Source organism: Zalophus californianus, chromosome 2, assembly GCF_009762305.2.
Source record: "Zalophus californianus isolate mZalCal1 chromosome 2, mZalCal1.pri.v2, whole genome shotgun sequence".
NCBI lineage: Eukaryota > Metazoa > Chordata > Mammalia > Carnivora > Otariidae > Zalophus > Zalophus californianus.
In genome coordinates this window covers 52389887-52415018 of record NC_045596.1, presented here as the reverse complement: position 1 = coordinate 52415018, position 25132 = coordinate 52389887, and the positions used below count along the sequence as shown (strand labels likewise).

At 32.8% G+C, this 25132-nt stretch overlaps 1 protein-coding gene across 8 annotated transcripts in view; it reads left to right on the top strand.

Moving 5' to 3' along the window:
- The window catches only part of EPHA5 (EPH receptor A5), a 348857-nt gene that overhangs the window by 240234 nt on the left and 83491 nt on the right, over nucleotides 1–25132 (top strand). For all 8 annotated transcript variants that reach the window (XM_027599098.2, XM_035726173.1, XM_035726174.1 and 5 more), the window contains 2 exons: nucleotides 12505–12629; nucleotides 19602–19761. In XM_027599098.2, coding sequence (XP_027454899.1) covers nucleotides 12505–12629; nucleotides 19602–19761 — 285 coding nt within the window. The remainder of the gene's footprint in view (nucleotides 1–12504; nucleotides 12630–19601; nucleotides 19762–25132) is intronic.

Here is a 25132-nt window from a genome sequence, read left to right as displayed (position 1 = left end):
CGCGGGAGGCCTGCTTCTCCCTCTCCTACTCCCCCTGCTTGTGTTCCCTCTCTTGCTGTGTCTCTCTCTGTCAAATAAATAAAATCTTAAAAAAAAAAAAAAGAACATGGGCTTACATGCAATTTGAGTATTGGCTGAGGTTTTCCACAACCTGGAGAATATGTGGGTTTGATTCCCTAAAATTAGTCCCATGGTAAGGGCCAAGGAATTAAATATCTGATAATTTTGCTAATTTGGAACAGAATATCTTGATTTGGCTTTCCTCTGGACCTTAAATTTTTGACTTGCTGTAATCATTAATCTTGTATTTTTTCTAGTTATAGGCTGTCATGTCACGGCTAGAAATTATACTATTTAAAGATATTGTGATTGGGATGTTTATGAAATCAGCTGATAAGTACCACTCAGTTCTCTCTGGTTATTTTGTAGTCATAAAGTTTAATTTTTTTGTTTGTTTCTACTGGCAAAATTTCAGATTTTAAAGGAGTCTTGGCAGATGGCCTCAGAGTGGAGATATTTAGGGAAAGAAGATGTGATGGCCTCGAACTTTAATGGTACACTAGGAATCTGATCTGTTTTTTTAAACAGTCAATAATAAATGATAACTTATTATCATGATTCCTGTTGAATTAAATAATTCCTATTGCTTGCATAAGTATATAAAATTAAGACCAATGGAAAGTGATAAAGGAAAAAACATGAGTTATTTATATTTATAATGTGTTTATTTTGCTCTTCAAAGTGCTAGATCAGACTAGTTTAGATTGTGGAAATCTTGACGTAATTAAGAAATGAATTAAAGTCTCCACTGTATGTCTTTGTTACTGTTGGTGGATTATTCTGTGGCTAAGACCTTTTATAATGTGTATTTATAATAAAAGATTATTTTTTATGAAAAAAGAACATGAGTTATGAGTATATTGACATAATTACTATTGAATCACCTATGAAACTTAATGTCATATCTTTAATTGAGGTTTAATATGGATAAACGATATTGAAAATTATATATAGGACTGTAATTCCTTGAATATAATGTAACTGAATAATACTGTGTTGATTAAAGTTTTCCAACTGTGCCGCATCATTTACTAGCTATAACTTCATTTTATCTTAAAAGGGTACTGTAAAAATTGTTTAAACTCTGTTTCTCATAAAATGGGTACTGTTGTTATTGAGATTAAATAATCATTGACACGAAGTCCACTTTGTATACTAAAAATGCTATTAGAGGGCAGTAAGCAATAAATGGAAAACACATTCTATGTTAATTTATTTGATGTGGGATTAATTTTGTTATCCAGACAGAGACACGTTGTCATTTTACACATTGTTGTATTTAATATTTGTTTTTGTGATTTGCATGATTGTTTTGGAAAATGGTGAGAATAAATGCCAGTGCCTAGTTCTCTATTTTTATTATTCCCATTTTCCTTTCTAATTAACATCATTGTGAGTATTACTTCAAAATGATATTTGAAGCATATGGTTTAATACAATTAAGTCTGATCACGCCAAAAATTACTTCTTTGCAATTAAGTTGCTTTTCTTTCCCACTGAAAACAATTTTCAATATCTTACAATTTTCAAGTCTGAAAAAAAACACACTCTACTTAATGGGACATTTTAGTTCATAGGTTCTTTTTTTAAAAAAGGATATCATCTTTCTAGAACTACTGACATTTAAGGCCACGTTTTGTGGAATGGTCTTTCAAATTGTCACTAAGATCATACATCAAAAGACCTAGTTGCAGGCTCTAAAAATGGAGTAATTGTGGGTTTTGTCTGAATGAGCAGATTGAATTTTTATTTGAGAAAGAAACTGCTAACATGCCCTCTTTCTTTAGAAGAGAGCATGGATACCAGGTGTGTTGAGAAGGCACTGTACTTATTTTCCTTGTCCAGTGGTATCAAATGACAATGTAGTGATATGTATATATTAAGTATAGAATAAGTGTGTATATATATACATATGTAGAATTTATATCCTCTATATAATACAAGATATATGATATAATATTTAGTGGATGTATTTCAAAATATCTACCTTTTCCATTTTAACGACTTCAGATATGTTTATAATTTAATTCAACTGCATTTCTCACTTATTTAAAATGTGTAGTTACTTTTACTTTCGAATTATTGATGTATACTCTAAAGCTCTAAAGCTGATGTAGTTTCTGCTGTATGCAGGCATTGTTCTCAGCACTATCCAAATATTAACTCAAATGCTCTAAAGCCTCAGGTTGATGCATTTTGGCATTTTGGGGAGAGCTCTAAGTATGTTTGCAGTGTGCCCGCCTAATTATGAAAGTAGAAATGGCACAAAGTGACCCACTGTGGGGACATTACCGTCCAAAAGATGGCACCAATGCAAGATTGGTATCAAACAGGAATTATTAAATAGCCTCAGTTTATTTAACTTCAGGATGAATCAAGTTCAATAGGTAACGGTTATACTTGCCTATGATAAGAGGATAGAAAATGATATAGTGTCAGTTTGTCAGTAATTAGCTTAGACATCTAGTGTTCTTCCTATTTTATTTTACCTTCATTCTATTTTGCATGAATTTATTGAAAAACTTACCATTTAGTTTTATTAAAATTGATTTTAAGTTATGAATCTATTATAACTTATTGTACATTTACAACTTTCCTTTATATTGTACCATCAAATTGTTGTGCAATACAAGGGAAAAAAATCAAGTCCATAGAGAGAGATCGTAGTCATTAATTTTCATAATATTTATTTCAGTCTATATAAGGAACATAAGTACCTGTTCTTAGAAGAAATTACTGGAGGCAGGGAAGATTTAAAAGAGAATCTAATTAGAAAAATCATGATGTAGTCAACAAGGATGGAAGCAGTTATAAGTTATAAGAAGTTGTCATTTAAAACATACACAGACACAAACATGTACACTTTAGCAGCTTTATTGCTATAAAATTGATGTATAATAGACTGCACAGATAGTGCACAATTTGATAAGTTTTAATGTATGTATACACCTACAAAACATCACCACAGCAAGATAGCAATCATATCCACTTCTCCCAACAGTTTCCTCATGTTCTTTGGTAAGCCAGTCAAAAAAGAATGCATACAATATGACTTCATTTATTTAACACTCTAAAAAATGCAAACCGATCTACTGTAACAGAAAGAAGATCATTGTCCATTTGCATTCTTACTTACCAAAGACTTTAAGGATCTAGTATCAACCAGAGACTGTTCTAATGACTAATCAGGTTATAAAGAAAAAGACACAAGAGTTTTTGGATTTTTTGGGAGATTATACTCTCGTTGGACTAAACTAGATTATGTATAAAATGAACAAACAAATCAGTTTACATAAAATACTAATGGATCAGAAAATACCAAATATAGGAAAAAATAATGTCCAAATGAAGAAAGGAAAATATGGTAACAGAGATCAGGATATAACAGTCAGTAACAGTGAGCTGAAGTTTCAAGACAACAGCAGTTCACAAAACATCAACAATGATTCAGCTTCTAACTTCAGTTTTCTACATTTATATAATTTTAAATGAATCCTAGCATGGTTTACCTTTAGTAATTTACAAATTTCACTGGTAAAATGATTCAGTTAGAGAATCTTTATTAAAAATAGGGAATCCTTGGCCCAGGTCTGGCCATGTGAGTCAGAATTTCCTGGAAAGAAACCTGATAATCTGTACTTTTAGGAAAAACTGGCCCAGACCTGCCTGGATAACAAGAAGCTCCTAAATATGATGAATTGTGCATGGCAGAGATAAGTGGTGGTTTCCAGCTGGTAGATAGCGACAATCCAAATTTTAACCTTGGAATCAAATATTAGATACTTTTTTTTTAAAGTTGCATGCAAATAAACTAATACATTATTCACATGGAGGGACTTTTGTAGGAAAGTAAAAGTAGTGCCATCTGAAGAAGTTTTAACACATTCATGGACTGTCACAGACAAGATTTCAAAGTTGTCTATTTTTCTCAAAGCTTTAAAACCCCAAATACAGGGAAATAAGTCAAATGCATTAAGATATGTTATTTTTTTATTTTATTTTTTGTGTTTTTTTTAAATGCAAGTAACCAACATGTGATTCTATCTATAATTTATTTTTGTCTACACAAATAGGATTTGTTCCAGTGACAGATGAATGGTATTTTCTTATTCTATTTAACACAATTAAGTTTTGTTTTCATCATTCTCTTTTAAAGACATTTTTATAGACATTCTATACTAAGTGAACTATTAGTCATTTTAACACTTAAAAATTCAACACATTTTAGCGCAATAAAAAAAATCTATGATTATCAGGGAAGTTTACCTATAACCATTAATACTGTAGAATCATGAAATTCACCGGACATAGAATATAAAAACATCTTATCTCTATAGGTACTTTGCCTTTTGATCTCACCCAACATTTAGAGCAGTGACAAGTTCAGAAAAGAGGCTACAAATAATTTTGATTGATGCATGTTGGAAGGCTTAAGGAGTTATGGAGAATCTGTTATTGAAGTCTTCTTAGACAATTGTCTGCTATTTTACAACTGATATTATTATAAAGAGTTTTTATTTGACACCCACCCTATACCTGATATTATACATATGGAATCATATTTCAACCTTACAAAAAGACGAGTTTTATCACTATACTATTGAAATATAAAAAGGACTTTCATAGAGGTTAAGTAACCTAAACAGGGCCACACAGTTAGAAAATGGTTGGCTGCTAAAGGATTAGAAGTCAATTTTGTTTGACTTCAAAGCTATGTATGTCATGTCACTCTTTTCCATGTGGAGACAGTGTGCCTTAAACTAGGTTTCCATATTTGAAGAGTTAGGATGGCATGCTTTACAATGATGTCAGGGTTTTTATATCATTGCTTGAGCTGCTGAGATGTTAGAGATTTTTACATTGTATCATTATCAATAAGTCAAACAGATTTGGATTAACAATTCTTTAACCACTAGACATATATACTAGATTTGAACAATTAAGTAAATGAATGGCAGATAGTGGGAACAACTGTTGGAGTGCAAGTTTGCAGATAAGTAGTGTGGAAGCCAAGAATGATCTGTGTAGCAACTGATTAGAGTTGGCAACATCAGTATATACTCATGTTTACCTTAATATACATATATATGTATATATATATATGTATATATGCATAGATATACACAGGTTGATATAAACACGTTTATTTCCTAGCTTTTTAACCTGAAAGGAGAAACAATGACACTCCAGTAAGAAAGAGTACATCCAGATCTTGGTTTCTAAAAACATTCTCCAATAAATGAAGCCAGTGCTCCTAGGAGAAAGTACTGATTCTAGAATTGGGACTGTAAATAAGCAAGATGAGCCTGGAGTATCTGATCTAGTAGTGCCAGAGAGTAAAAAAAAAACAAACAAAAACTGTAGGAAAAAACAAAGCAAGCTAACAAATCCACAATGCTGGGGGTATGTCAAAGAGACATAGGAGCTAACTAAAAGAGTAATCTATGGTCAAAGCTTTAACAATCTGATTTACAAAATAAAGCATTAGATTTTATACCAAAGTGTAAAACAAATCCATGTGTCTATATTGATATAAATGCATGATTAAACAAACAACAAACAAACAAACAAACAAAAATAAATAAGGGAGACTGGGCAAATCTCCTGTGCAGAATACATAATTTATGCAAATACTCCAGCCTCAAGGAAGTAGAGTATAACTCCTCACTCCTTAAGTGCAGACTGCACATAGTGACTTCATCCCATAGATTACAGTACGGAAAACTGAAAAAAAAGAATGATTTTACAATGGAGAACCCTGATTAACACTACTACAGTTGGGCGATCAAGGTTAACCTAATAGTGATGTTATGCTGATAGTGTGTATCCTTAATATGATGTAATGAAATGGAGCTTTACCCTTATATAATCTTTCCCCCAAAAGCTCATAACCCCAGTCTAATCATGAGAAAAACATCAAATCAATAACAATTGAGAGATAGTCTAATACTCGACCAGTCAAAAATGTGAAAATCACAAAATCAGACAGTCTGAAAAAGTTTTATAGTCAAGAGGATCCTAAGGAGACTTGATGACTATACCATGTACTATGGTATACTGGATGGAATCTTGGGGCAGAAAAAGGGTAATAGGTAAAAACTAAGGAAATCTCAATAAAGTATGGACTTTAGTTAATAATAATGTGTCAATATGTTCATTAATTGTGATAGATGTACTATATATGCTACTTTAAGATATTTCTAATAGGAGACACTAGTTGTGGGATATATGGGAACTTCCTATACCTTCTTCATAATCTTTCTATAGATGTAAAACTATTTTAAACTAAAAAAATTAAGCAAACAGACAAAAAAATTAGCCCATAATGGGAACTATTACTAGCCTGAAGGATCAGTATCTTGCTCATTATACTGGTACTTAAGTCAGTTCCACTATAGAAGCTGTAATGCAGAAACAATTTGGAATGTTTCCACAGATCCATAATGTGAAATTTAGAATTTATGTAAATTATTTTGTTCTAATCACAACTTGATTTTTTATTTTTATTTATTGTTTTAAAGATTTTATTTATTTATTTATTTGACAGAGAGAGAGCGAGAGCAGGAACACAAGCAGGGGGAGTGGAAGAGGGAGAAGCAGGCTTCCCGCGGAGCAGGGAGCCCGATGTGGGATTTGATTCCAGGACGCTGGGATCATGACCTGAGCCAAAGGCAGACACTTAACAACTGAGCCACCCAGGCGCCCACAACCTGATTTTTTTAGCATTTTTGTGCTTCCTATCCTATTCCAGTAATAGTTTTATGATTTCACATCATCCAACCAAATTTCACAAGCAGAAATTCTCAAAGTCATCATTCTCATTTTGTTCCTGGGTCACTTAATAAAAGGTCCACTGGGCAGAGCGAAAGGTATCAGTGGGCAAGATGACTAAGATAAATTAAACATGCCCTTGATGCTGACAAATCTGGTTACAGTGGTTTTAATGTGCATAATATCCGTAAAATACTTTACAAAAGTAAAGCACTGCCATTCACAGTTTGTGCATCATCATTATGTCCCCAGGAGCTGTCAGTTGTCCTCACTTTCATCAGCTTTACCCAAATGCGGTAGAGATGGTCTTGTCACAGAGGAATTTTTTTACTGAACTTCATTCCTGAACTATTCTAATCTGAGTATGGTCTTCTCTCCCCATTCTGACCAAGCTTTAAAGAATACTGTTTAGCCTCTGAGAAAACCGAGTTTGGAAAAAACTAGTGGTGTTTTTTAAAATCAAGCAGTCTTTGAAAGCTACACAATTTCTGTTTAACTTTGATGGATGTAAAATGAAAGTATTCCACTTCAAGCTGTTTATATCTATGTTAATATTTATTTGATAGCTTCACTTTGAAATGGTTAATTATTTTATTAAAGAATTAAGTTTTTTTAAGATTTTATTTATTTATTGAGAGAGAGGGAGAGAGAGAGAGTGGCAGTGCACCAGTGTGGGGTAGGGGCAGTGGGAGAAGGAGCCTCCTCACTGAGCAGGAAGCCCAATGCAGGGTTCAATCCCAGGACCCCAGGATCCATATCATGACCTGAGCCAAAGGCAGATGCTTAACTGACTGAGCCACCCAGGTGCCCCAAAGAATTAAGTTTTAAATTAAAACACAAATCCTTAAATAATAAGATCCTACTCTATGCACTTATGAGACAAACTCAGTTTTGAACGATACATGATGTGTGTATTTCCCATTCATTCATTCATGCATCCATTCAGCAAATTTCTAGATACCTAAATTTCTAGATACCAACTAATTTTCTGGTAATTCTTTTACAGTAGTGAACTAAATCAAATTAATCCCTACCTTCATGGAGCATACATGTTAAATTCAATTTATGAATAGAAAAGTGGCACTATCATCAACTTGTTACTGTTTCTACTTGAGTGTATTTGCTACTTTGCTATAAATACTGTATGAACTATGAGGCCCATAGCTTGTTCTTTCTTGTTTCCATGTCTTCTCCATGCTTTGTCCATAGTGGCGAATATGGCATGACTTTCCCTTCACTAGGAAATCAATAGGGACTTTGAACCTATATCAAAATATGACTGTGAGAACTACCAGTCAATTACAATTTCATGGAGGTAAACAAAATGCAATTTCAGATACTTTTAGACAATTTGGTTTTAAATGCACACTGTGTGTTCTGTAGTACTGCAGAAAATTCTGAGGAACTGGACATGTTTAAGAAAACAAGATAAAGCTGAAAATATGAGCCCTCTGAGCCTGAGTATCACAAAGCTCTGTGATTGAAACAATAAAAGTACACATTGAAGTACCAAAGTCATTATCACCCTATTATGGGTATATAAAACACTAGACAGCTAATTTTTCTCTCCTACAGATCATATCTGTTTCTATTTATTTTAATTTTTTGAAAGACATACTTAAACCTTGAGTTTCATAGTTAATCTTGTTGACAAAATTATTTTTATTTTAAAAGGTTTAAGTTTTTGTATGTATTACTTTGATTTTCACCAGCCATTCATTCCATACATATTTATTGGACCCTCCTCTGTCCCTGTCTCAGGCATTATTCTAGATCTAGAAATTCAGCAGTGACTAGAATAAACAATATCCCTGTCCTCATAAAAATTACATTCTACTTGAGAGGATTGAAAAAAGCAAATCTACATTCAGATATGTGTATCAGGTAGTGCAAGGGCAAGAACTAAGGAGGAAAAAAAAAAACCCAGAGGAGCAGAGGGTATGTTGAGGAGAGAGGGGAAAGTTGGAAATTGGTTACTTCAGTCATAGAGTGGACAGGAAAGATCTCAGTGAGAAAACCACAGGAGAGGGAGAGAGTCTTGGAGAAGTCAGGGTGAGAAGCACCTCTGAATGATAGAATGCTTGTACAAAGGTCTTCAGCAGAAGTGTGTCTGAAGTGCCCTAAAAACAGAAAGCTGCGGCACAGTTAGCAGGAGGTAAAGTAAGAAAAGATGCAGGGTGCCAGACGATGTTGATCTCTGTATGAAATTCTAGATTTGTCTTCTAATCTTGAGTGAATAAATTATATATATATATTATATAAAAGTTATATAATATATATATACATTGTACATATAATATATAAATTACATATATACATGTATAAATGTACATACATACATTCTACAAATTAACATATAAATTACATTACATATTAATCTCACCACATGTTTAATACTGTTCAGATAGGGCTATACACTTTTCACTGGTTATACACTATTCACTATCACTGATATCTTTTCTACCTTATTATATGCACATTATAATATACATATTATATACATATCATATAATATACATGATTTCTCTCTACACACACACAAACACACACACACACACACACACAGACACACTTTCCATTAGTCCATGATGATCTCTCCTAATCAAAGCTAAAAATTGCAAAAATAAAGATCATCTACATCAAGAAAAATATTAGTCAACACATATTTGTATTGCCAAACCCAGAATCTATACATATCTCTACAGACTGACAAAATGGATGTTGAATCAAATATCCATATGTTTGGAATCCAGACACATTAAAATAGCATAGATTTTTTTTTCTATTTTCATCAGAAAAGTCATTCAATAGGCACTGACAGATAGCAATGAACATCATAAGTATTTGTGACTTCTAAAAAAATATTTGGAGGAGATGGAACTGAAGGAAAATGTTTATTTTATTATTAAACAATAACTGACATGCAATATTATTTTAGTTTCAGGCACACAAGATAGTGAATCAATATTTTTTATACATTACAAAATGATCACGATATCATCTGTCAGCATACGAAATTGTTGCAATATTATTGATTCTATTCCTTATGCTGTACATTACATCCCTGTAACTTATTTATTTTATAACTATAAGTTGATACCTCTTAATACCCTTCTCTTGTTTCACCTGTCTCCCTCTCCAGCTCTCTGGCAACAACTAGTTTATTTTCAGTATCTGTGAGTCTGTTTCTGTTTTGTTTGTTTTGGTTTTTTTAGCTCCACATATAAGTGAAATCATGTCTTTCTCTATCAGACTTATTTCACTTCGTTTACTACCTATTAGATCCACCCACGTTGTCAAAAGATTTCATTTTTTTGTGGCTGAGCAATATCCCATTGTGTGTATGTGTATGTGTGTGTGTGTGTATGTATACAGGTATATACCACATATATCACATAAGTATATACAACATCTTTTATATTTATTCATCTATTGATGGACACTTTGGTTGCTTCCATGTCTTGGCTATTATAAATAATGCTGCAATGAACATAAGGGTACATGTATCTTTTCAAATTAGTGTTTTCATTCTTTTTTGGAAAGATACCCAGAAGAGGAATTGCTAGATCTTATAGTAGTTCTATTTTTAATATTTTGAGGAATCCGTTTCGCTTTCACAGCCGCTGGACCAACTTATCCACCAACAGTGCACAAGGCTTCCCTTTTTTCACATCCTAGCCAATACTTGTTATTTCTTGTCTTTTTGATAATAGTCATTCTGACAGGTATGAGGTGGTATCTCATTGTGGTTTTGATTTGCATTTTCCTGATGATTAGTGACATTGAGCATCTTTTTATATGCCTGTTGACTATCTATGTGTCTTCTCTGGAAAAATGTTTATTCAGATCCTCTGCCCATTTTCTAAATCGGGTTTTTTTTTCTTATTGAGTTGTATGAATTCTTTATATATCATGGATATCAACCTCTTATGAGATATATGGTTTGCAAGTATCTTCTCTTATTCAATAGTTTGCCTTTTCATTTTGTCAATGATTTCCTTTACTATGCAAAGTTTAGTTTGATGCAGTCTCATTTTTTTACATTTTTTACATTTTTACTTTTGTTGCTTTTGCCAGAGGAGACCTATCTAAAAAAAAATATCACTAAGAACAGTGTCAAAGAGATTACTGCCTATTTTTTTCTCGTAGGAGTTTCCAATCTTATATTCATTTTAAATTAATTTTGGTGTATAGCATAAGATAATAGTTCAGTTTCATCCTTTCACACATGACTGTCCAATTTTCTGAGCATTATTTATTGAAAAGACTGTTCTTTCCCCATTGTATGTTCTTCCTTCATTTGTCATAAATTAATTGGCCATATATGTGTAGGTTTACATCTGGACTTTCTATTCTAGCCCATTCCATAGATCTATGTGTTTGTTTTTCTTCCAATCATACTGTTTTGATCACTATAGCCTGGAAGTGTAGTTTGAAATCAACTAGTGTGATACTTCCAGCTCTGTTATTCTTTTTCAAGATTGCTTTGGCTATTTGGGGTCTTTTGTGATTCTGTATACACTTTAGGATAGTTTGTTAAAGTTCTAAAAAAATGTCATTGGTAATTTGGTAGGGATTACATTGAATCTATAGATTGCTTTGGGTGGTATGGACATTTTAAAAATATTAATTCCTCCAACCCATTAGCATAGCATATCTTTCCATTTATTTGTGTTGTATTCCATTTCTTTCTTATAGTTTTCAGAATACAGATCTTTCACCTCTTTGGTTAAATTTCTTCCTAGGTATTTGTCCTTTTTAATGTATTTGTAAATGTGATTGTTCTCTTAATTTCTATTTCTGTTAATTCATTAGTAGTGTATAGAAACCCAACAGATTTCTGTATATTAATTTTGTATCCTGCAACTTGATTAAAATAATTTATTAATTTTGGTAGCTTTTTTGGTAGAGTCATTAGCTTTTTATATATATAGTATCATGTTATCTGCAAATAATGACACTTTTACTTTTTTCCAATTTGGATGTCTTTTATTTCTTTTTCTTGCCTAAGTGTTGTGACTAGGACTTCTAATACTATATTTAATAAAAGTTGTGGGAATGCCCATCCTTTTCTTGTTCCTTATCTTAGAGGAAAAACTTTCAGATTAGGAAAATGTTTATTTTATCTGCTATTATTTTCAAGAAATACCACAAGTTTAATGATATATTTTTGAAGGCAATCCCCACTATCTTTAACTGATGATTTTATGAATGATTATAGGACCCACATGATTAAAAAAATTAAAAGAGCCAAAATGTGAAAATATGGTAATATAGATAATCATGTGTACTAGCATAATGGGATATATGTTATGCAGTGTCAATAACTTTAGAAACATGGAAGATATATAAGGTCATCAGGAATGTCTTTATTCTATAAGAAAAGTAAAATCGTTTATGTTTCTAAACTTTATAGAGAAAATGTATACTTAAGATTCTCTGTGACTCTAGTTTTAAGAAAATTCTCAGGATACTTGATTTATATTTGTAAAACACTACAATCTGTAGAACTTTTTTATTATATAAAGGAAAGTAAAATTTTCAGGGTAAAGGAAAATTAATTGTTAATGTAGTTTTTGTTAAATTGTTAATGTAATAATTATACTACATTATATCTCATTGTATTTTCGGGCTCTGTTAATCATGTTACTCTTTTTTTACACTATTTTGCAGCTCCCTCTCCAGTCACCAATGTGAAAAAGGGGAAGATTGCAAAAAACAGCATCTCTTTGTCTTGGCAAGAGCCAGATCGTCCAAATGGAATCATCTTGGAGTACGAAATCAAATATTTTGAAAAGGTGAGAGTAATAGAATAAAGAATGTCCTTTCTTCTTCTGCTTCTTTTTTTTTTCATTTTAGCAGCTGCAATTATCCAATATTTAGAAAAGCATGTTGCAATTTTATGTGTAAATCAATGACAATTGATTCTGCAGGCATGATTATGGAGGCTAGAAATGTATAGGGAGCACTCTATCCGTATTCTTCTGCTGCCAAATCGTTTATGCTGTCGGACTAATGCCATATAGTCTAACTAAAGCTTAACTAAGTTTCACAGCATTAAAAGATGAAGTCATAGGACATTTTGAAAGTGTAAACACTTAAATTCTTGACCTTCACTACTGACTGCAGTGTACTACAAGGAAAAACACATGTGGTTATAGCCATTAACCCTACATAATACCTATGCTCTTAAGGAGGTATGGGTAGATAAGATGTGAATATAAAGCATAATTTTTAAAATCCATATCAAAAACCTAATACTATATTATAAATTGTATTTGAAAATTAGAAGGCATAAAATCAGAAAAGTAGACCTCACATTTCCTACATTTTCTCAATTTCTTCTTTCCTGAGTTGTCTCTTAGGCCCACTCTTGCATGTTGTGCCATAATATTTGTTGAGGTCTAAAGGCAACAACTATTCCTTTTCCTTTTTTCTGAATCCACAGCCAAATGAGCTATTGATAAAGAAATATTACAGATGGAAAATAAAGGTGAACTTAAATCTCTAAAGTGGAACTATAGTATATAGCTTAGCTATGCAGTTACCATGGGTCTTCCTATACCTCCCACCCCCATTTTACTTTGATTTTTATAAAGTCTGGATCTGAATGACTTACACTACTTAGAACAACCTGACTTCTAGGAGAGGAGAAAAAGATAGAAGTGTGCTCAAACCATACTCTCACGGGTGGGTAAGAAACTCTGACTCAAGAGTGTGTATCCTATGAAAGTAAGAGCAGAAAAGATCACAAACGTATGCAGAGAAGCAGATCCCCCCAAAAAAGGAAAGGACTCAGCCACATGTACTAAATTGCTTTCCCTAAACTCATGAAAGCATCACTTCTTCTCTTAGAGCGAAGAGTGAAGAGGATAGGAAGAAGTTAAAAACTTACTTTGCAATCGCAGAGAAACTGTCCATGTTAGGACATTGGAAAAGAGAAGAGAGGGAATAAATGGTTCTCCTTATACTAATGCAAAAATATCTGGAAAAATACTTATATTCTATTAATGAAAGTTATTTAAAAATTCGACATTTTGTGTATATGCATAGATGAAAGAGTATAGGTAAATATGTTGAAATACATTAAATTAATGCATAGCATATAGAGATTTTTTTAATTGTTTCTTTTATTCATTAATTTAACAATTACCTGTGTAAAGATAATGATAGAGAGTAAAACAGTAGTGGGTGGGGGAAGGGAAACAGTGGGGATGTTTACATATCCTTCCTAGGTGTTGAATGCCTGTACAATGTTCTTATATTGATTTTATAAATAGATGAAAAAATAGCAAATTATTACTTTTGAAGGATTACTTAGTAATCCTCCTAGGAATGACTTGCTGGTAGCATCACAAATAACTATTGGATCATTGGGGAACATAAATGAAGATACTTCTATTTCATAAAAAAATATTATCAAATACATTATTCACCAAGAATGTCCTAAGAGAGTATCTATGAGACAAAACTTTGTTGGTATAGGGGCACCTGGCTGGCTCAGTCAGTGGAGCATGCAACTCTCGATCTTGGGATTATGAGTTCAATACCCATGTTGGATGTAGAGATTACTTAAAAATAAAATCTTTAGAAAAAACTATATTGGGATATGGTTTACAGTATTTATTATAAAAAAATAAGACAAATCAAGAAAAATGTTGTGTCATTAATATTCCTCACTGACTCTTGTTTCTCTGAGAGTAGTAGTCCAAATTGTATTTTACATTCTAGAGATCTACAATCTAAACGCACGCTCTATCCAAAAATAATTTGTTAAATTAAGGTTTACATCCTTATTTATTTTTTTGTAAATTTTATTACTGTATACTAATGAAAAGCAGGAGATATAGATAGATAGATGATAGATAGATATAACATACACTGATTTTTATAAATATTCTGAGTTTCAAGTTTTTATTGTAATTGAAATTGATTTCAAAAGAAGTTGAAATGCATAATGACATTTAAAAATAATGACGCACCAGGGGCGCTGGCTGGCTTAGTCAGTGAAGCACACAACTCTTGATCTTGGGGTTGTGAGTTCGAGCCCCAAATTGGGTATTGAGCCTACTTTAAAAGGATAAATTAGGGGTGCCTGGGTGTCTGAGTCGTTAAGCGTCTGCCTTCGGCTCAGGTCATGATCCCAGGTCTTGGGATCGAGTCCCACATCAGGCTCCCTCCTCAGCAGGAAGCTTGCTTCTCCCTCTCCCACTCCCCCTGCTTGTGCTCCCTCTCCCGCTTTGTTTCTCTCTGTCAAATAAATAAATAAAATCTTTAAAAATTAATTAATTAATTAATTAATTAAAAGAAGGGAGTATTTAAAATTTTTTTTAAAAAACTATTCACCAAAACTCTCATTTGAATATACATTGTAGATGAAGTTCTACAGCAAGAAGACTAAAATTTGACGTCATTATTTTTTTGTATGATTTTCCTTCCCCTGAAGCAACTAGCTGGACCAATGTCTGGTTTTCTTTTTTGTTTCTAATGAAATTATCCTATTTTTCCCCCTTAGGAGTAATTTTTCATTGTTTTTACTATTACCAGCATGTGCTTGATTAATACTCAATAAAAGCACGGATTTATCATTCTTTTTTTTCTTTTTTTCTTTAAGTTGCTGCTTCTGTTAAACAGAGTTTTTCAACAAGTAGTAGGCAAAGTCCTTTTCTCTTAATATTCCTTCTAATGAATTTTATCCATGTTGTGGAATTATTTTCTTCATAGTTCTATAATTAGTTCAATGAAAATTTAGTTTTACATTTAATATCTTACATTTAATGCCGTGTTAATGCATTCTATTATCTGCATAACTCAACATAAGAAAAAATAACTTAGGAAAATATTTCTATATATAGTTTCAGTAAATGAAGAGCAAGTTGTCCATTTACATTTATTAAAAGCAGCAAAACCTTTATATATTATTTGGGGGAATTTATTAACTTCTCTTGGTCAGTGTTTTCCTTTTTACGGTGAAAATATTAACTCCCAGAACTTTTTGCCAAGCAAAATTATTGAGCATACCAACAAAATACATGAAAGTTTTTTAACACTTTTGGGGGAAAAAAAAAGGAAAAAGAAGAAAAGGATAATGAGCTTTTATAGCATGTACTGAGGTGGGAGTCCTGATAGGTTTCCCGAGCTCATTTTGAACCTTCAGAATGACACCACCATTTTATTGGATGGCTCTTGGCCAGACACAGGTGGCAGAGCTTTCCAGGGCTCCTGCATTTGCCAACTGGCATTACTACCTGCCATTGCCCTGCTCTAATAGAGGTCATTGGGCCTCTCTGCTCCTGCATGGTGATGGGCCCATTGCCATCTCTTAATTAAAGGCAGAGGCAAAGGGACCTGCCCCTTGGCAGGGTGTTTGCCAGCTGGCTCCTTCTGCTGAGGCCCTCCCCTCGCTGCATGTGAACAGTGTTTGTTAAGCAGCTGGGGAATGTAGCTCATTTGCTCAGCTGGAGCACGAAGGCAGCAAAAGCCATTGCCCTGACCGGGATCTGGCAGCCGGGTGGTTGTGGGTGTTGAAGATGTATATATAGGGTTTGTGATAAAAAGGAAATTATAATATGACCGTGACTGAAAAGAGTGGAACAGAAGCAAATTTTGAAAGATACTTAGGTAATTCAAAATCGGTATTTACGGTTTTCGATCCCTTAGATATACGCTTTGGTGAAATCTCTAGAGATTTCAACTGACCCAGAGAGAAAATGTGCAATTAGAACTAGAGATTTCAACTGACCCAGAGAGAAAATGTGCAATTAGAACTCCGATAAAGAACCACTTAGATATATCTGTTAATATATAAATCAGAATGTTGCATAATTTTGTGCAATTGATATTAGGTCATGCATTATTTCAAGGAGCAGCATGCCAGTTTCCTTACAATGTTCCCTACCTCCCTGATTTGGCAAAAATGTCAACTACTAATAATTTTACAAGATATATTAATTGTGACTTCAATAGTTAGGAGTTTACAACAAACTTTTTATTAAATTTGCCATCATGATACAGACTCAAGTCAAATTTACCTAGAACTGGGTTATGTTGTGGAGATTGTGCTGGGTGCTATGTATAGCATCTCTATATCTATCTCTATTACTCACAAGCCTCTTAAATAATTTTGTCCCATTTTAAAGAAGAAAAAACTGAGGTTGAGTTGTGTATCCACATTTGCACACTTCTTAGACAATAGCATGACATGAATTCTAACCCTGATATTCCTGTGCTCGTTTATAAAACAAACCAAAAATCTCCTACTTTACATTATGTTAATGTTTTATGTAAAATCATAATTATATCAAATATACCAGAATCTTTAGTTTTGTCTAGATTTTTACACCAATTTCTCTTTAAACAAAATGCAAATAATAACAAACAGGTATTTTATCATTTCTTACTGAAATTACTGCTTCAGTCATAGCCAAAGTGAAAAATATAACCTCATTGAGAAAGTCTTGCATATTCAGTCTTAAGCTTGAGCAGCCACAGAACATCAGTACATTACTAGGTAAAATTTTATAGGATTTAATGACCTACTTTAAATCCTTTGCAAAAATCTAGTAATATTTCCTAAACACCCTAAAGATCTAGCACTTAAATTAATCTGTGCATCAAAAAAATTTAAGAAAATAGTTGTTTGTGTAGAGTGAATCAGAAAACCTAATTGCATTAGAAATTAGAACATACCTATTTAGATAGAAATTTGGATGAACTTAACCCTAAGATAATTCTCTATGTTTGACTGTATTAAATGAAGAATGGTAAAACTGCTTTAAAGATCATTTTTGGGGGCGCCTGGGTGGCTCAGTTGGTTAAGCGACTGCCTTCGGCTCAGGTCATGATCCTGGAGTCCCGGGATCGAGTCCCACATCGGGCTCCCTGCTCAGGGGGGAGTCTGCTTCTCCCTCTAACCCTCTTCCCTCTCATGCTCTCTATCTCTCATTCTCTCTCTCTCAAATAAATAAAATCTTTAAAAAAAATCATTTTTGGTAGGTTGTATACTTTAGATTGTATTGGTGGTAGAATAGAAAGTGATTAGCAATTCACTTTGATGTGTTAAAGTAGAAAAATTTAAATAAAAATTATGACAATTAAAACACGTATTTTCTAGTTTATTTATTTATTTTTAAAGATTTATTTATTTATTTATTTATTTGAAAGAGAGAGAATGAGAGAGAGAGAGAGAGCACATGAGAGGGGGGAGGGTCAGAGGGAGAAGCGGGCTCCCTGCTCGGCAGGGATTCAATCCAGGGACTCCAGGATCATGACCTGAGCCAAAGGCAGTCGCTTAACCAACTGAGCCATCCAGGCGCCCTATTCTCTAGTTTATTAAGTGTTTTCACATACATTACTTTTTTCATTCTTACAACATCTCTGTGAAGATATCCAGGCACCAATATCCCAACTTTACAGATAAGAAAACTGAGGATAAAAGTAGAAATGGACTTGCTGTATTTTAGCACATGCTTTCTGTGTCCACACTAAAGTCACAGCACGGTATGCTACTATTGATTGTAAACTTCAAGGGAGAAGGAGCATGGTTTGCATTTATTTTGCATTTTAATAGTGTTATGAAGATTAAATAATAACCATATTCCCTATTGGGATGCTTGAGAAGTAATTGTTATATTTTTGTTTTCAATTTTTTTTCTCATTTCAGAAAAAAAAAATCCTTTACATGTTATTCCATTAGATCTTTAAAAAAAACCTCAATACATGTTTCTATTAGTAAAATAAAATTTCATGAAATGATCTAGAAAATGATGGTTTACAGTCATCAATCAAGATACTGTAAGTAAAGACCAGTTCCTAAAAATGGGGGAAAGAATCTCTAACCATTACCTATCAATTCATCCTGTAATATCTATCAGAAATGTAATAATTGTGGGAGCACCTTAAGGAAATACAAGTGTAGTCAAGAATTCACACAGAAAAATACAAGGGAGGAGAAAGTTCAGAACAGGGACTTTGTGTGTTTAGATTTTTGTAAGTTTCAGATTCAGTGTGTCGGTCTAAGATTCAGTGTGGTAACCTCAGAGGTAAGGAGAAGTTATGTATGGTTAGTCTAGATTTTGGTAGCAGTCAAAATAGGAACAGTTTCCAAAACTATCTTTTCAGTGATATTTTTTTTTCACTCCATCTCCATTCACTACTCACCCAGCTCAAACAAAAAAATCGTGAAAAAATAGAAAGCTTTTTAAAAAGAAAAAAAATTTCTTCAGTTTTTCTTTAGTAATCTCTGTTTAGAATTAATGAATTGAAATTAAAGTTCTCATTCTTCTCCCAAGCCCTAAATATAATTAGAAATCAAATTCACCAGAGATATAAAGCATAAGTCCTACCCGGCAATATCTGAGATCTTGCCACCATTCTCTGTGAATAGGCAGCATGTTTGATGTGCTCCAATAAAACATATATGAGAAAAATAAACTCACAAATACCAATACTAAAATAGAGTCTGTAAAATAATTCATCTCCTGCATATCATATTTTAAAAGTTTACAGATTCATTTGTGCCGAAGACAAGTATGGTGGGTGAATGGATAACATGTTATCTATCCACCATCTTTGAGTTCTAGGAAACACTTTCATGTTTTATATAGATAACACACCTAGGATGTATAGTTTTGTTTTTTTTTCTTAAAGATTGTATTTGTACTAATAGCAAGTTTATTAGTTTCTGATTTTCTGATTTATGATTCTAAGTTTTGTCGTCATTAGTAATTCATATGTTGACTTTTTTATTGTATGTACATGTGTAATCCAAGGACCAAGAAACCAGCTATACAATTATCAAGTCTAAAGAGACAACTGTAACTGCAGAGGGCTTGAAACCAGCTTCGGTGTATGTCTTCCAAATTCGGGCACGCACAGCAGCAGGCTATGGTGTCTTCAGTCGAAGATTTGAGTTTGAAACCATCCCAGTGTGTAAGTCATTTTAATTACTGTCAACGTGTGTCTCTGTAATGGTTACCAGAAAAAAGTCAGTGGATCAATACTCTCCCTGGGCATTCTGTCAGTCTCCTGCTCCTCTCTGTCTCCCAGGCATGACCCCTTCGGGTAGGAAGCATCTGTCATGCTATTATGGTAGGTTAGTGGGTTAACACATCGGTCCCTGCTCCTCATCACATTTAGTCTACGGGGAGATGAAACATCAAGAGATTCTTAAGAAATGTTTAAACCTGCTTTTAAAGACTTTCTTTCCACAGCTGTCATACTTTATTGAATTATTGCCATTTACTTTTACTTGTTTTATTGAACAATGTTATCAGGCTTAGTCTTTCCATGGAAATTCTACAGGGAGCATGCATTAAGTATTAAGTTTGGCAAGAAAATGGCGTTCTTAGCAACCAATCTGATCATTTTGAAAAATCAAAATCTCTGCAGTATCTCTGAGTGAAGGATCTAGAAATATTCTGGAAAACATTTCTTGTACCATTTTTTAAATAAAGTAGCATAAAACATTTTTCTCTTTAGCATCTAACAAAATATTTAGATTACTTGTCCTAAAGCACACATTGAAAGCAAGATGAGAAGAAAACAATAGCTTGCTTTTATTTATAGTTGAAAAACTGACACTATTAGTATTTGTTTATGAAGAAAATAACATACAGGAGGAGTGTGAAATGTCAAATGTGTGTGTGTATGTATTTTCATTTTGTGCATGACAGTTAAGAATAGAGACTATGGACTCTGAGAAACAAACTGAGAGTTCTAGAGGGCAGGGGGTGGGGGGAGGGGTTAGCCTGGTGATGGGTATTAAAGAGGGTTCGTACTGAATGGAGCACTGGGTGTTATGCGCAAACAATGAATCATGGAACACTACATCAGAAACTAATGATGTAATGTATGGTGATTAACATGACATAATAAAATTAAAAAAAAAAAGAATACCGGCTTTAATGAGTTACCAATACTAAGAAAATTCTATCTGATCATTCAGGTATGTTAGGACAGAAAATTATCTGAAGATCATTACCTTGAACATACACTTTAAAAAGAGTTTTCTAATTGGTTACTCAATTCATAATGATGATGCATGGTGTTATTGATTTGCTTAATTTTTAAAATTTATAAATTTTAATTTATAAGTAGGTCATAAAATTGTTATGAAGGGCTTTTCTTTTTCATCTCAATTATCTTGTATGTCATTCATATGGTCCTAAAACCAAATGCAAACTGTAAGCACAGGAATATAAAATCTTTATTTTAGAAAGGCTATTTAACATGAGGATTTGGATGGAAAAATCTCAGAGTGGTCTTTCTCTCTCAAGCTTTAGTTTATATTTTATAACTGCCTATTATCCACTTTGTTATGCCTATAAATAATATGTTTAAAATGGGCCCCATATGTCATCCCTTTTCCCAACAGCAGTGATAAAAATGCACCAACAAATAAACTTAGCATGAATGAAACCATCTAGCCAATCTAGTTAACTCTTTTTTTTTTTTTTCTGGTTTCTTTTAACATAAATTGTCCTGAAACTTTGAGGCTGTCACTGAATTTTTCTTAACTCCCACTTGCTAAGATTTACCAAGCACCTTTGTGTTTCTTTTATGATTTTTTTTCTCCAAAGCATCACTTCCTTTCATGCAATTCTTACCTACTTGATTCAAATCTGTATAACCCAATTGCTGGAATAATGCTATTCTGTTTTTTAATTTTTTAATTTTTTTAAAGATTTTATTTATTTATTTGAGAGAGAGAGAATGAGAGATAGAGAGCACATGAGAGGGGGGAGGGTCAGAGGGAGAAGCAGACTCCCTGCCGAGTAGGGAGCCTGATGTGGGACTTGATCCCAGGACTCCAGGATCATGACCTGAGCTAAAGGCAGTTGCTTAACCAACTGAGCCACCCAGGCACCCTATTCTGTTTTTTTAATGAAATTTTTATTTAGATAAGTTGAGTTTTACATGCAATTGTAAGTAACAGTGCAGAATGGACTCTTGTACAATTTGCTCAGTTTCCCCCAATGGTAAAATTTGGCAAAACTATAGCATAATATCACATTCAGAATACTGACATTGATGCAATACACTAATCTTATTCACATTTCTTTCTACTCCTTTGTGTGTGTGTATAGAAACAGGTGAGTGTATTAAGTTGGATACAGTTTAGTCAGTTGTATAGATTTGTATATCTACCACAAAAGTCAAGATGCTGAAGAGTGCCAACATCACAAAGATCCCTCGGGTTGCCCTTTTATAACTATACCAACTGCCTTTTGGAATAGTTCTTGTGCTATAACTAATCACCGACAACCACTAATTTCTAAACATCCATTTCAAAAAATATGATATTTCAGAAATGTTCTATACATGAAATCATACAGTATGTGACAGTTTAGAATTGACTTAATTCTCTGGAGATTCATCTAAATTATTATGTATATCAAGTTTGTTTCTTTTTATTGTTGAGTGTGTTATGTGTGGACCACAGTTTATTTAAAAATTCACCTGTTGAAGGACATCTGGGTTAATACCAGTTTTGCTATTACCAAAAAACATGCTATGAATATTCATGTACATATTTTGCTTTGATCTAAGTTTTCAGTTCCCTGGGATAAATACCCAAGAGTACAATTGCTACATCATATGGCAATTTTATTTTTAATTTTGTAAGAAATTGACAAATGGATTTCCAGAGTGACTATACCATTTTACAGTCCCACTAGCAATGTATGAGTTATCAGTTTATCCACATTTTCATCAGCATTTGCTGTTCTCACTATATTTTTCTTGTAGTCATTTTGGACAGGTGGGTAGTGATATCTCATTATGGTTTTAATTTGAAATCTCTGATGGTTAATGATGTTCAACATCTTTTCATGTGCATATTTGCCTGCCATGCTTTTAAATATCCCCATTAACTCCTATGTACTCATATTATATATCAAAAATTATAGCTTTGATCAAATTATCTTAATCAAGAAAATTAACAGATAGTTACAGCTGTGGTAGAAAGATCCCAAATTCTTAGCCTGGTCTTCAAAAACCCTTATAATCTGGCTTTAACAAATCTTTTCAGCTTCATGGTTAACTATTCAAATACAGAGCTAAAATGTGGAGAATATCTATGTAATATGGGTTTGCAATCAGGAGTATGAGAAGCAAAATAAGGTAATCAATGTGATTTCTCAGTGTATGCTACCTTAAATTTTCCAGGGACAATGTGTAAGTATATAATAATTGAAGAAAAAGGAATATTGTTTACTAAAGACAATTAATGTTTATAACACATATCCTTTTAATGGTAGTATGTTATGTTGCCCCAAATTTGCTTTTAAGCATTCCCTAAATATTCCTCAGCAATTCTTTCAAAACTACATGACATAAAAAAAAAAATAGGAAATGTGAGTGACTAGAGGTTTATATCTTTAAAGATTAAAAAACTTAATGATATATTAAAACAATAATCATGGACCATACTGGGCTTATAACTTTTTTTCCTTGAAGAAGTAGGAGGGCATTGACAGTACCTTATCAATTCTATATATTTTCAAGTTAGTTGATATATTGGGGATATTATTGATGCTGTGAGAACAAACAAAGGAATAAATAGTACAAAATCTTGATGAATTATTTTTACTAGAAAGTTCACAAAATAATTAGTACATTCGAAATAGTAAAATAATCAAAGCCCATCAAAGAAATTAGAAAATGCTGAAATTTTTCTATAAAATGAAAATGTATTATTTAAATTCTTCCTCATAGGCCCTTGATTTAATCGTCTATTATACAAAAGATCTGATTTAGGTGAACAGTAGATAAAAACATGTAAATATGAACCTTTGTAACTTGGCACTACTAAAAATATTTTCATATTTTCATAAAATCTATTAATTTAAGCATTTGAAAATTTTTGGTATGCTATTAAAAGTTACTTTATTGCAAGATGTTAACCCAAACCATGTATATTTTAACATATTGTTAAATTATATTAGATCTTGTCAATTATTAAAAATGAAGCATTTGAGAATATGGGGCATCCATATTTTTTCTCAAAATTAATATTTGGTCAGTCTAAAATTGTCCTATTTTTATCTCTACCTCTGATTAATCATGCCTGCTTCCTCCAAAACTAAATCTCAGAGTGCCAAAATGACTCACTGAGACCAGGAAGATTTGTTAGAATTTTGTTACAAGGGCTTTTGAACGCTAGATGGAGAATTTTGGAATTTTTTTTTTTTTTCATAGGCAGTGAGTACTTGTTAACTTTTTGGTCAGAGAAACATGATCAAAGTGATATTTTTGGATATTTATGTGAGTACACAGAAGGCAAAGGGGACACTCAAAATGCCGATGAACCATATGCCGGCAGATTTGAATCAAATAGGTGACTGTTAGATGAAAAAATATAATTCATGGGGAAAAACAAAAGAAACAGAGAAAATGTTTATTAATTAATAGGCAAGTAGAAATTAAGAAAAATTCAGTGATAGTTAAAAGAAACCAGGAGAAAAGAGATCAAATTAGTCTGGTTCGTGGTTTGATTTATGGTTATGTTTATTTATTGATGTGTTTTTGTTAATACCCTTGGGAGTGGATGTGGTAAAAGGGCCAATTTTAAACATGTTTTTATATGAAAACACAATCCAAATAAAAAGAAAGCAGTCTTTTTTTTGTTTTAATAGAGTGAAGCTTGGAAGAGAAATAAGACTTGGAAACATAAATTTGAGACTCATCAGCTTATAGTTAACTGATGCCATATGCAAAGAAGTATCCATGAGAGGTAGGGAGAAAAGAAAGAAGGAAGGGAGAAAGACAGAGTGAAGAGCTAAGGAAGTGTGAAGCATTAAGAGCCAGCATTCATCAGAAATTATTCATGCATAAGATGTGGAGCGAGAATGTGAAGCCAACAGAACTGACAAAGTAGTACTTCAGAGTGGGGGAAAAAGAGAAAACAGCTCATCTGATGTCATAGAAACCGAGAGGAGCAGAATCTCAAGGTTGAAGTTTATGTTCAACAAGATCAAATACCTTATAGTGCATGGTAAGGTAAATGGAGAAGTACTTATTGCATGTAGCCAGAATATCACACATAGAACTCAAAGACAGGAGAAGTTTCAGAGAGAATTTACATTGGTTATCAGAAAAATGAGGCTGGTTCTAGATAACTTAGTCAAGATGCTGAAAAATAAGAAAGAATAAGAGTGATAAACAAAGCAGGATCAGAAAGCAATATGTAGAAATATTATCTACTATTTATTTAAGGCTGGCAATAATTGAAGCACTATGCTAAATATTATCTCTAAACAGAATTGTAATGATCCAGGAAAATTATCCCTATTTGGAGATT